Here is a 13372-nt window from a genome sequence, read left to right on the forward strand (position 1 = left end):
CTTAAATAAGAACAAAGGTGGAGGTCATGGATGATAGTAAAGGCGGAAATTTGGACCAAAACGACCGAACTATTGCATGTTCTTCATGGTGATGAATTGGTAGATTGCTTGCCATGTTTGTCCAACATGATGAATTCAATCTGCGGTTAGTGACGATCTTCCAAATAGCTCTTTTCCTAAGGATCATTCTAGGATTGGTTGTGTTTAGTTTTAGCTTTGCACAAAATCACTTACCTCTGCAATCTAACAAGAGATAAAATTCCTTTCTGGGAAAAAGTTTGACATAATCTTCATTGGGAATCTGCATAACTGCACAAGGGTATCTAAGGCATGTAAAATCCCCGTTTACCCTCATGTTTCTTGTCACCCCATGTTGGCGTCTAAGGTGAATTGTGCATTTTCAGTTGACTGTAACAATACTACAGCCATTTCCATGCTGAGAACTTAAAAAGACTGGAAAACGTATTTCAGGGAAACAGGTATGAAGTTATGGAGTTGCAACTGCCTAGCGCTTATGGGGTGCAGCAACTGCGGCTGTCAATAGTTTATGATAGAAGGATAAAATGCAGTAAACGTCGAAACCAATCTGCAATACTCGAATTTCAGCTTGCTCAAAAAAGTTAAGATTACGGTAGATGTAATCTAGAGGACAAATACCAACTTGAAGCAAAATGAATTCAACTGTGCAGATGTTTCAAACAAGAAGGAACAGATGACCTTGATATTTTTCAGCCAGTCGTCTGTCCTCAACTATTAAAAGAGATATCATCTCACAAATGAATCGAGAGAAGGATAAGGTACTGAAATTTGATTATCTTACAAGTTCGGGGAGTAATACAACATAATCCACAATCATACTATCATCTCAAATATGAACTACTAATAAGCACTTTGATGTCCCCAGTTGCTTCCGCAATCCATTTTGCAGACTCTTCTGCTGATTGTCCGCACCAGTGCACTTCAATCACTTCCAGGGTACCTATGTCTGCAAAATCATACGGGATTTCCTCGAGGTCTTTGCAATTTTGCAAGACAAGCCGTTGAAGTTTGGGAAGGTGATCACAAGTCGCATTCCATTGAGAAACGTTCAGATTGTCTAACATCAAGAATTTGAGTTCCTTGAACTGTTCTTCCTCCATGTCCCATGTCAGCCCCTCAAAGGCACCAAGAAGCAATTTGAGAACTTCCAGGTTGGGTAGTCTCCCAATTGTTGAGATATGACTCCATGGTAGACGAAAGTTTGATAGAGTCAATTTCCTCAGATTGGACGGGAGAATGAATTCCCTGGTAATAGCGCTTCCGTAGTAAAATACATTGAGTGATACCAAATGAGTTAGAAAATCTAATCTTGGAAACTGATAGGAATTCTTCGAAGAACCCTGTGGATGAAAGAATATGCATCTCAGTTTCTGCAGATTTGGCAACCTCTTTATTATTGATTCTACATCTTCACCACAAGAGAGAGAGAGACGGGAAAAGCTGACCAAATTTCCCAACTGAGAGCAGCCTTCAAGCCCTTCATCATCCAATTTGAAAGCAACATGCATATTCACATGAAGATGCCTCAACCTTGCCATTTGCCAAATAGTATCTGGTAAAACAACCAGACCACGTAATCCCTTCACGACAAAAGTTTCTAGTTTTTGGAGATTGGCAATGGATTGTGGAATAGTTTGCATATATCCAGTAACTGCCAAGTACCTCAAATGGACCAGTAACGAAATGTCAGCAGGGAAGGTGATACCCAGGTTGATGCATTCAAAATCTAACACCCGCAGAAGTTTGAAGTTGCTACAAATGAATGAGATGTCATATGGACATCTGGGCTCTGAATCAGCTGAGGGGAAGAATATCAAAGAACGAGTGCCCAGGCCAAAAGGTCTTGATACAACAAAATGAACTCGCTTCAAGAAAATGCACAATCGGTAGGCCTCATATGTTACAGGATCAGAATGATGGCCAAAATCAAATTCAAAACCAAAATCTGAACTAGGAAAAGAAACATATGGCTCATCAAACCTGGTTACTAGCTGGAAGAAGTTCTCTGCTCTGGCTTTTAACTGACAAAAATCACGTAACAGATCATGCAAGCGACATGATTTGACCATTCCGTTGGATCTTCTTTTGGAGACTTCCACCAGGCTTCTGCTAATCAACTCCATCAAGTAACCTTCGGCAATACCTTCTAAGCTCTTCAACTCAGAGTCATGAATGCAACCTTCAGCAAGCCAAAACCGTGTCAACTTGCTAACAGGAATATCCTTGTCTTCAAGGAAAACTCCCAAATAAATAAAGCACGGTTTTAGATATCCGGGTAAGTATTTGTAACTCAATTCTAAGATTTCCATGCACCGAGCTTTTGGATCTTCCATTACTTTTGCAATCAAGCTTTTTGCAATTTTCTCCCACGATTCTCTGCTGTTTTCTATCCTTCGGAGGAGACCAGATATTGCAACTACAGCTAGAGGTAATCCTTTACACTTTTGGGCAATTTCCTTTCCGACTAGCAACAATTCTTCCGGACAAGATTCACCTTGGAATACTCTCCCTACTATTAAGTTCCAGCTTTCATCATCAGAAAATAAGCGTAGAGAATGAGGATCACCATTTGGTTCAATTTGCAAGGCCACATCATGATGACGGCTGGTTATCAAAACTCTACTTCCATTCGCATCATCAGGGAATGAAATTTTTAACTCATTCCAAACTCCAGCATCCCACACGTCATCCATAACTATGAGAAACTTGTTTCTCAACAAGCACTGACGCAATTTTAGTTGGAGATCTTCCTTACTCATTTGACAAATATTCTCATTAAGCCCATGAATGCCACCTAATATCTCAAGCAACAGTTCTTTTTTCTCATATTCTTGTGAAACTGTACACCATGCCCGACAATGAAAGTGAGACAGAACCTTTGGGCAGTTAAACAGTTTCCAAGCCATTGTTGTTTTGCCAATACCCGGCATTCCCACAATAGAAACAATACCCAACCGTGCGGATCCTTTGGTGAGTTGATCAGTTATAACTTGTTCTTCATCACTGATATCCACCACCGTTTCCTTGATTAATGGGATACCATCCTGTGCCATCTTGTTGAGTGGAACCTGGCTAAGGTTTTGGTAATCTCGGTCTCCGTCATCAGAGGTTGTCAAATGAATTCCAGAGGCTCGCTTATTAACAATTCTTAACTCCTCTAGTAGATCAAAAACCAAAAAGAAATGCTGCCACTGAGCATCAATTTCAATCAAATCAATGACATATTCAATTTTATATGCTATATTGGCAGCACAATTAAGAAAATCTTTTAGTTCTGGATTCTCACTAATATCCGACTCTGAAGCTTTCATGAAAATAGAACTCAGAGACTTGAATTGTAGTTGAACCTCTTTTATATGATGCTTGACTGGTGCAATTGATGAAGGATCATATTTCAGCAGGTCCTCTAGGTTTCTGAGTAGAAAATCAATGAAACCTGGCCTGTAAGTTTTGGGAAAATCAGACAACGGAACCTGGGGACAAACCTCTCTAAGCTTAGCCTTGATACGCTTCACCTTATCTAACAGCTCAAGAGATGAGAGGATCATATTTTTGTTGCCTTCTGTCATCATCCCCGTAGTAAATATTTCAGTTTGTGAGAAGAACATGTCCATGTCCACTGTCATTAGGTGATTCGAGAGAAGCGTGAAAAGATTGAGCTGCTCAAGGAGTGCTATTTGACCTTTCCGATAAACCAAGAAATTTGCAGCATTACTACTCTTATTTAATGACTCTGCCTTCAAAATGACAATGTTAAGAAGCAGGAGGAGAATTGAGTTCTTTACCGTAGATTTGTTTATCTTCTTGGCCTTGAATGACCGACAGAGAGATGCTACACTGTAGTACAGTTGTTCAATGAGAGCCAAAATCTTATTCCCATATTCAGCCTTCCCACTTGGAAGATTCTTGGAATATCTTCTCACTTTTCCCAGCTTCTGACAGACCTGATCTTTCATTTGATCGAGCTGATCTTCAATTTGAAAAGTGCTGTTCTTAATCTTTGGCAGAGCAATCTCCGTAAGGAAAAGCTCTGTCTGGAGGAGACAAATCATCATAACTAACTCAGAATGCAGAGTCTTAGGACATTCATCCCGTTGTTTCTTGAAAACAGATGCCATTACTACGAGCACTGCATGAATTTCAGCAAAAAAAATTGGAAGAAATTGATCCTCCTCCTCTAGTTTACTGCTGACTAAAAACTTCACCAGCCAAGACACCTCGTCGAGAACTTGTTCAGCCCCCGATTTCGTGGCAACATAGTTGCAAAATTTGCGGCAAAATTTCACCTGATGTTGTCCAGTTTTATAGAGAGCTATAAGGAAATGGAGATGGAACTCCATGAACTTGGGATTGGTAGGATCAATCTCATGCTGCAAATCCACCGCAAATTTAGATAGCTTAATCCATTTTTTCTCTTGGATTGGGCCTGGGTTTGTCCTGTAAGAAAACCAGTAATCACAAGTGTGAATTGCAAGGTGCACAATCTCAGATGCAACACGATTCATGGAAGCATTGATGTCAATAACGTCATCACCACCTGCTGCTGCTGCTGCTGCCACTGGGTAGTCAACGTCACTGCATAATACATCATTCAAGTAATTCTGCAGCGAGCGCATCTCACTGGCCAAAGCATCGAGCGGTTTCCTCGCATTGAAATCCGTAGAAGTCGGTTCGATAGAGCCCATACGCGATGCTACAGAGGATACAAACCTTGACCAAAACCAAACATGGGGAGAAGGGCGGCGCAGTTGAAACGAAAATCCTGACAAATGCTGGTCAAGATCTTCTCCGATTTCTGCCATCAAATTCTTGGTTTTTGTTTCGTAATCATAGAGAAATTGCAGATCCACCCTGACCATCTCCATCTTCTTCTCGTCTATGAGTACAACGTCCTGAGCAATCTCCTTGGCTGCAGCTTCAATCTTGAATCCCAAATTAAACACCTTATCTGCCTCATCATCACCGTTTCTCAGCATGTCAACAGACTCCCAAAGCGTCCTCAAAAACATCCAATCCTGATTGACATCATCGAACCTGTCAACATCATTGCCAAACTCATCAGTCCAGTGATATCTATCAAAACTTCTCCTTAGCCCTTCCAAGGTAGAATGTATGAGATCAAAGCTGGAACCAGCGGCAGCCATCTGCAGAATTTTGATCTCTTGACTTTTGGATACAAGTACAACTATCTACCAGATTTGTCTATTGAAGCATAATTACTACTCATGGTTCAAAGTTGCGAATTTTAAAACATTTAATATTCTAAAAATTATGAATAATATAAAAAAATATGATAAATAAAAATAATAAAAAATTAATAAAAGTAATAAAAATTTGTGTTGATTTGAGATGATTCGGAGTAACTTGGGTGATTGAACCGTTTCTATCCATCTCGAAAATGTTTCGATCGAATTCTCGACGATCTATTATCTTGGAATTATCTTGTCTCGATATAAGAAGGAGAGCCCTGTTCGAGTGATAACGCCTCCTAGTCTAGCTTTGAACCATGTTACTACTAGCAATAATTTTATGTAGGTGGTCATAGTCAAAAGAAGGCCTTCCCCGGTACGCACTGCTAGTAGCATTCTTTTATTGAATAGTACATCGAGCATTATTGATTAAAGTACTGCAAATACTAAATACAAATCCATACATAAATAAAACGATAAAGAAAGTTATGGTTATGCAATTGATTGATGTTATATACGTATTAGGTTGGATCTTGTCTCTTCTTGATTTCATATTATTAAAAACGATAAAGAGTGTTAGTTGAAATAATTTTATAAGATGGCGATTTTATTGTGATTTAACAAACTCTCAATAAATGCTTGGTTAAAGAATTAATATTCTCGTGTTAGTCTACTTGTTTAATTCATGTTTTAGATTTTAGTCTTCAATTTGTTTTAAAAGACAGAGTGTTATTCATTTTGTAACTTACATATGTCAATTATAATTATAATTTTAATTAGAACTGAGTTTCATTTTTGTTAGAAGTCTACGTTTGTTAGATTTTTACTACCATATTTAATTCTCTTAGCCTGAAGAATATTGATTGATTTAAGAATCTTTAAAAAAATTCAGTATGGATTATTAAGGAATTGAGAATTTCATACTTTGACTTGACTGGTCCATTTTTTTCCTTTAAAATATCTTCTTTTTTTTTTGACTTATTCTTTTGTCATGACTATACTATTACTAAATAATTGCTATTGGTTTACATTAATGGCTAGTGGCTCATCTCACGGATCATAGAAATAACTTTTATATTTCTTACTTATAATTTGATGAAATTATATTTTTGAAATATATCTCAAAGTTTTTTTTTTTTTGAGCAAAATGTATTTCAAAGTTGGTATTACCTTACGTGAAAATTCCAAAGAAATCATTTAAAATATGATCTCCCTTTGTGTGTCTTATATTCTAAGAGCAATTCAAATGAATCTAGTGGTTTGCAATAAACGATTTTCCATCATTATTGCATAATTCCATGCTAAACCAAATTCCATTGGAGGAAGTTTACTTTAATAGAATTTTATTCTTAACTAAAACATCCAAGTCAATATTACAGAAAAACCTCCAAAAGTTGTTTAGGCATTAATTGTTGGAAAAAAAAAATCTAATCCACCAAAGTACCAAATCATATTGCTGATTCATTCAATCGGTCTAGGGATGGCAACGGGGCGGGGGACCCCTCCCCCATCCCCCGCCCCGTTGCCTATTAATTCCTCCCGACCCCCGCCCCGTCCCCCGCCTCCCACTCCCCCCGCCCCGCCCCGCCCCGCTTCTCCCGCGGGGTTAATAAAATTTTATTATAGTTAAATTTTAATAAATAATCAAGTACTAAAATATCAACACATCATCAAGTTATTATTCATTTTAATTTTACAATTGAAACTCATAAAAACAATCAAACAAAAGTTATTTGAATACAATCCAACATGATGAAATAAATACAACTAAAATAGTTAAGTTTTCACTTTTGGTACAAATACAATCACTAATTCATTATTGTGTTTGTGCTTTTTTTTGAGAAAAAAGTGTTATTCTATTAAGTGTAATTAGAAATTTAGTATAAATGTATTAGTAAATTTAGTATAACTAATTAATAAATTCTATTAGTAGACATGTCTAATTATTCGTATAATTGATAATATCAATTATATTACATACACTAATATACATTATATAATACATCTATCTAATAATATCATTATCATAAGTTTATAACTAATTAAATTACGTATTATATATAATTATATATATATAATTTATATATATAATTTCTAAACGGGGGGGAAAAAATTCCCCCCCCACCCCCGCCCCAACCCCAGCCCCGAGTTCCGCCCCCATTGCCATCCCTAAATCGGTCCTTCTTTTTTGTCTTTTTTTTCAAAAAAAAAAAATTCTTTCCCTTTTTCTTTGTTTTCTCACAATTGGCGCCTATTCAGTTTGGGACTTTGGGAACACAACGTAGTCATTAATGGGCGACAATCGCCTTTTTTTTTTTTTTTTTTTTTTTTTTTTTTTTCCTAATTCATGTTTAGTTTCTAAATTATCCAACTAAAGTGTTTTTTTTCTTGTTCTTCACTAATTCTGGAATCAATTTTTAAAACTCTATTCAGGATAAAAATTTACATCAGCTAGTTTATTTTTCTAGATGAAATTTAAAGGCCTATATTTTATGAATAACGACAAAAAAATGAGAAAAAAGGACCTTGGGAGCATGACGTAGCCATTATTGGAATAGAAAAAGGACCTTGGGAACATAATTGTGTTTGGATTGCATTTTTTTAGATTTTTTTTAGAAAAATTACTGTAGCGATTTGGTGTACGTGAGGTAAAAAGGTGATAAAGAAATGTATTCATGGAAAATGTAACAATTTTTCGACGGAAAATGGCTGTCCAATCACGTCATAAATGGGTCACTTATTCTATTAATACTGATTTAGAATTAGATATATGTCAGCAATGTCCTCCTTTGGATGTATCTTTTGAAAGCAGTAACATCACGGAAAAGAAAAACAAAATCTGATTCTGAGGGATTTGAACTTTGAACTAAATTTAGCTGTGTCTACGTTCCTTGTATAACTATCTTAAATGCCTCCACTGATATGGTGATAGGCAACTTGTTTAATATAATGTTAAGTAATAAGACAGCGAATTTATAAAAGTTTCTAATCAACTTGGTAGGAATTTATAAAAGTTTAAGAAGGTTGATATACATGAAGTTAGCCATGATTTTGAAGAATATGGCCTAACTAATGCCTGATCACTAATTTTAGTGGAAAATTTTTCAAGTAAATTAACCTATTGTGAGGAGGCCTTGGTCTGATTGTTAAGGTTGCGACCTCAGGAATTAGAGGTCTTAGGTATCTAATCCCCCGGTTTTGAAATTCCACCATTCTTCTGCTAAAAAAAAATTATAAAAAAAGGTGAATTAACTTATAACCTTTAACCTTTCCAAATCAATTTCTATTCCGCAAGAGATTCTACTTCTAAAACAAAACTTAAAGGTTGGTATTACATAAAAAGCTCCAATAATACTTAGAATTACATTATTGTTTGGAAATAGATTAAAGTCTTTAATATTACTAATAAGGGCATTTTAGGAAAGAAAAACTAAACCAGCAAATCACCAAATCATATTGGTGGTTCTAATGTGTGTGTGTGTATGATTATGTGTTGTGTCATGGGTGACCTTTTTTGCCCATGAATTGCAATCATATCAGTACAGTTTATGCCATTTTGAAAAACTTGCAATTTGTGATTGCCACTTTCAGGTGACTTCTTTCGATGAGGTTTTTCATTAATTATACTCCTCCTTTTCCTAAAGTAAGTTAGAGTAAATTATAGGGATAATTTCAGAAACCTCCCCTGAGGTTTCTGACATTTACACTTACCTCTCCTGTGGTTTGAACAATTACACTGACCTCCCCTAAGGTTACTAATCCTTTACAAATTCAGTCCAAATGATTAAAATATTGTTTTAGAGAGTGAAATTAGAATTTTGTACCTGATTTGCCATTTGTGCTACATGTCCAATGAATGACAAAGTATTACAAATTAATTAATAATTAATAAACTTTAAGGAGCGTAGTTTATAGGCAAATACGTATTACTTATTTAAAGTACCAACTATTTACGGATATTTTACTTTCAAACATTTACTTTATTACAAATATTTATTCTCAAATACAGATTTGTATTTACTCTCAAATATTTAATTTTCGTTAAATAAAAAACCTACCAGTTTTTCTTCCGTAGAAATATTAATATAACACTTTTTCAATTTTAGTTATAAATATTTATGTATTTAGCATAAATTAAATGATTCAGGATAAAATACTCATAAAGAGCTAATACTTTACTCATGTAATGGATGAAAACCATAAAAAATTAATACTTTATGGGCCATTTCTTTTTTTAAAAAATATTTAATTTATATTAAATAGATAACCTACTGATTTTCTTTTTGCGAGAATATTACTGTAACACTTTTTAATTTTTAATTACAAATGTTAATATATTTATCATAAATTAAATATTTGAAAATAAAATATCTGTAAAGAGCGGGTAATTTAAATAGGTTATGTGTATTTGCCTATAAACTATGAGTACAACGTCCTGAGCAATCTCCTTGGCTGCAGCTTCAATCTTGAATCCCAAATTAAACACCTTATCTGCCTCATCATCACCGTTTCTCAGCATGTCAACAGACTCCCAAAGCGTCCTCAAAAACATCCAATCCTGATTGACATCATCGAACCTGTCAACATCATTGCCAAACTCATCAGTCCAGTGATATCTATCAAAACTTCTCCTTAGCCCTTCCAAGGTAGAATGTATGAGATCAAAGCTGGAACCAGCGGCAGCCATCTGCAGAATTTTGATCTCTTGACTTTTGGATACAAGTACAACTATCTACCAGATTTGTCTATTGAAGCATAATTCCTACTCATGGTTCAAAGTCGCGTTTGCGCACACGGTCGTGGCTCGAATCATTTCACATAGGTCAATATGGGCTCGGATCATTTCACATCGGTCTTGACATATTGATTGCAGTATGATGAGATGCAAATTTGAAAATATTTAATATTCTAAAAAATTATGAGTAATATAAAAAAATATGATAAATAAAAATAATAAAAAAGTAATAAAAATTTGAGTTAATTTGGGATGATTCGGAGTGACTTGGAACGACTGAACCGTTTCTATCCATCTCAAAAATATCTCGACCGAATTATCGGCGATCCATTATCTTTGAATCATATCGTCTCTCGATATCAGAACGAAGAGCCATGTTCCGGTGATGACTCGTCCTGGTCATTGTTTTGAACCATGTTACTGCTAGCAATAATTTTATGTAGGTGGTCATAGACAAAGAAGGCCTTCCCCGGTACGCGCTACTAGTAGCATTCTTTTGTTGAATAGCACACCGAGCATTATTGATTAAAGTACTGCAAATACTAAATACAAATCCATACATAAATAAAACGATAAAGAAAGTTATGGTTATGCAATTGATTGATGTTATATACGTATTAGGTTGGATCTTGTCTCTCCTTGATTTCCTATTATTAAAAATGATAAAGAGTGTTAGCTGAAATAATTTTATAAGATCGAGATTTTATTGTGATTTAACAAACTCTCAATAAATGCTTGGTTAAAGAATTAATATTCTCGTGTTAGTCTACTTGTTTAATTCTTGTTTTAGATTTTAGTCTCCCGTTTGTTTTAAAAGACAGTAGTGTTATTCATTTTGTAACTTACATGTGTCAATTATAATTATATTTTTAATTAGACATTTGTTCCACAATCCTACCAAGCATGTTAAAACTAAAACAATCAAAAGAACTGAGATTCATTTTTGTTAGAAGTCTACGTTTGTTAGATTTTACTACCATATTTAATTCTCTTAGCCTAAAGAATATTGATTGATTTGAGAATCTTTAAAAAAATTCAGTATGGATTATTAAGGAATTGAGAGTTTCATACTTTGACTTGACTGGTCCATTTTTTCCCCTTAAAATATCTTTTTTTTGACTTATTCTTTTGTCATGACTATACTATTACTAAATAATTGCTATTGGTTTACATTAATGGCTAGTGGCTCATGTCATGGATCATAGAAATAACTTTTATATTTCTTACTTATAATTTGATGAAATTATATTTTTGAAATATATCTCAAAGTTTTTTTTTTTTTTAGCAAAATGTATTTCAAAGTTGGTATTACCTTACGTGAAAATTCCAAAGAAATCATTTAAAATATGATCTCCCTTTGTGTGTCTTATATTCTAAGAACAATTCAAATGAATCTAGTGGTTTGCAATAAACGATTTACCATCATTATTGCATAATTCCATGCTAAACCAAATTCCATTGGAGGAAGTTTACTTTAATAGAATTTTATTCTTAACTAAAACATCCAAGTCAATATTACAGAAAAACCTCCAAAAGTTGTTTAGGCATTAATTGTTGGAAAAAAAAAATCTAATCCACCAAAGTACCAAATCATATTGCTGATTCATTCAATCGGTCTAGGGATGGCAACGGGCCGGGGTTGGGGCGGGGGACCCCTCCCCCGTCCCCCGCCTCCCACTCCCCCCGCCCCGCCGCGCCCCGCTTCCCCCGCGGGGTTAATAAAATTTTTTTCCGCGGGGTTAATAAAATTTTATTATAGTTAAATTTTAATAAATAATCAAATACTAAAATATCAACACATTATCAAGTTATTATTCATTGTAATTTTACAATTAAAACTCATAAAAACAATCAAACAAAAGTTATTTGAATACAATCCAACATGATGAAATAAATACAACTAAAATAGTTAAGTTTTCACTTTTGGTACAAATACAATCAGTAATTCATTATTGTGTTTGTGCTTTTTTTGAGAAAAAAGTGTTATTCTATTAAGTGTAATTAGAAATTTAGTATAAATGTATTAGTAAATTTAGTATAACTAATTAATAAATTCTATTAGTAGACATGTCTAATTATTCGTATAATTGATAATATCAATTATATTACATACACTAATATACATTATATAATACATCTAACTAATAATATCATTATCATAAGTTTATAACTAATTAAATTACGTATTATATATATTTATATATATTATATTTATATATATTAAATTTTTTTTTTGCAGGTGCGGGGCGGGGTATAACTCCCCTGCCCCGTTTCTAAACGGGGGGAAAAAAAATTCCCCCCCCACCCCGCCCGAGTGCCCCCGCAGGGCGGTTGCCCACAGGCACCCGCCCCCATTGCCATCCCTAAATCGGTCCTTCTTTTTTGTCCTTTTTTCAAAAAAAAAAAAAAATCTTTCCCTTTTTCTTTGTTTTCTCACAATTGGCGCCTATTCAGTTTGGGACTTTGGGAACACAACGTAGTCATTAATGGGCGACAATCGCCTTTTGTTTTTTAATCTTTGTTCTTTTTTTTCCTAATTCATGTTTAGTTTCTAAATTATCCAACTAAAGTGTTTTTTTTCTTGTTCTTCACTAATTCTGGAATCAATTTTTAAAACTCTATTCAGGATAAAAATTTACATCAGCTAGTTTATTTTTCTAGATGAAATTTAAAGGCCTATATTTTATGAATAACGACAAAAAAATGAGAAAAAAGGACCTTGGGAGCATGACGTAGCCATTATTGGAATAGAAAAAGGACCTTGGGAACATAATTGTGTTTGGATTGCATTTTTTTAGATTTTTTTTAGAAAAATTACTGTAGCGATTTGGTGTACGTGAGGTAAAAAGGTGATAAAGAAATGTATTCATGGAAAATGTAACAATTTTTCGACGGAAAATGGCTGTCCAATCACGTCATAAATGGGTCACTTATTCTATTAATACTGATTTAGAATTAGATATATGTCAGCAATGTCCTCCTTTGGATGTATCTTTTGAAAGCAGTAACATCACGGAAAAGAAAAACAAAATCTGATTCTGAGGGATTTGAACTTTGAACTAAATTTAGCTGTGTCTACGTTCCTTGTATAACTATCTTAAATGCCTCCACTGATATGGTGATAGGCAACTTGTTTAATATAATGTTAAGTAATAAGACAGCGAATTTATAAAAGTTTCTAATCAACTTGGTAGGAATTTATAAAAGTTTAAGAAGGTTGATATACATGAAGTTAGCCATGATTTTGAAGAATATGGCCTAACTAATGCCTGATCACTAATTTTAGTGGAAAATTTTTCAAGTAAATTAACCTATTGTGAGGAGGCCTTGGTCTGATTGTTAAGGTTGCGACCTCAGGAATTAGAGGTCTTAGGTATCTAATCCCCCGGTTTTGAAATTCTACCATTCT

General features: G+C 34.5%; 1 protein-coding gene across 1 annotated transcript; it reads right to left on the reverse strand.

Annotated features, from left to right (window-relative positions):
- Positions 1–832: 832 nt before the first annotated feature.
- LOC113752440 (late blight resistance protein R1-A-like) lies at positions 833–5183 on the reverse strand. The gene has a single exon (XM_027296552.1). It carries the CDS (start codon positions 5181–5183, stop codon positions 861–863), a length of 4323 nt encoding a protein of 1440 aa, XP_027152353.1. The 3' UTR covers positions 833–860.
- Between the last annotated feature and the right edge of the window lie 8189 nt (positions 5184–13372).

The sequence above is a fragment of the Coffea eugenioides genome, chromosome 11 (assembly GCF_003713205.1).
Source record: "Coffea eugenioides isolate CCC68of chromosome 11, Ceug_1.0, whole genome shotgun sequence".
Classification (NCBI taxonomy): domain Eukaryota; kingdom Viridiplantae; phylum Streptophyta; class Magnoliopsida; order Gentianales; family Rubiaceae; genus Coffea; species Coffea eugenioides.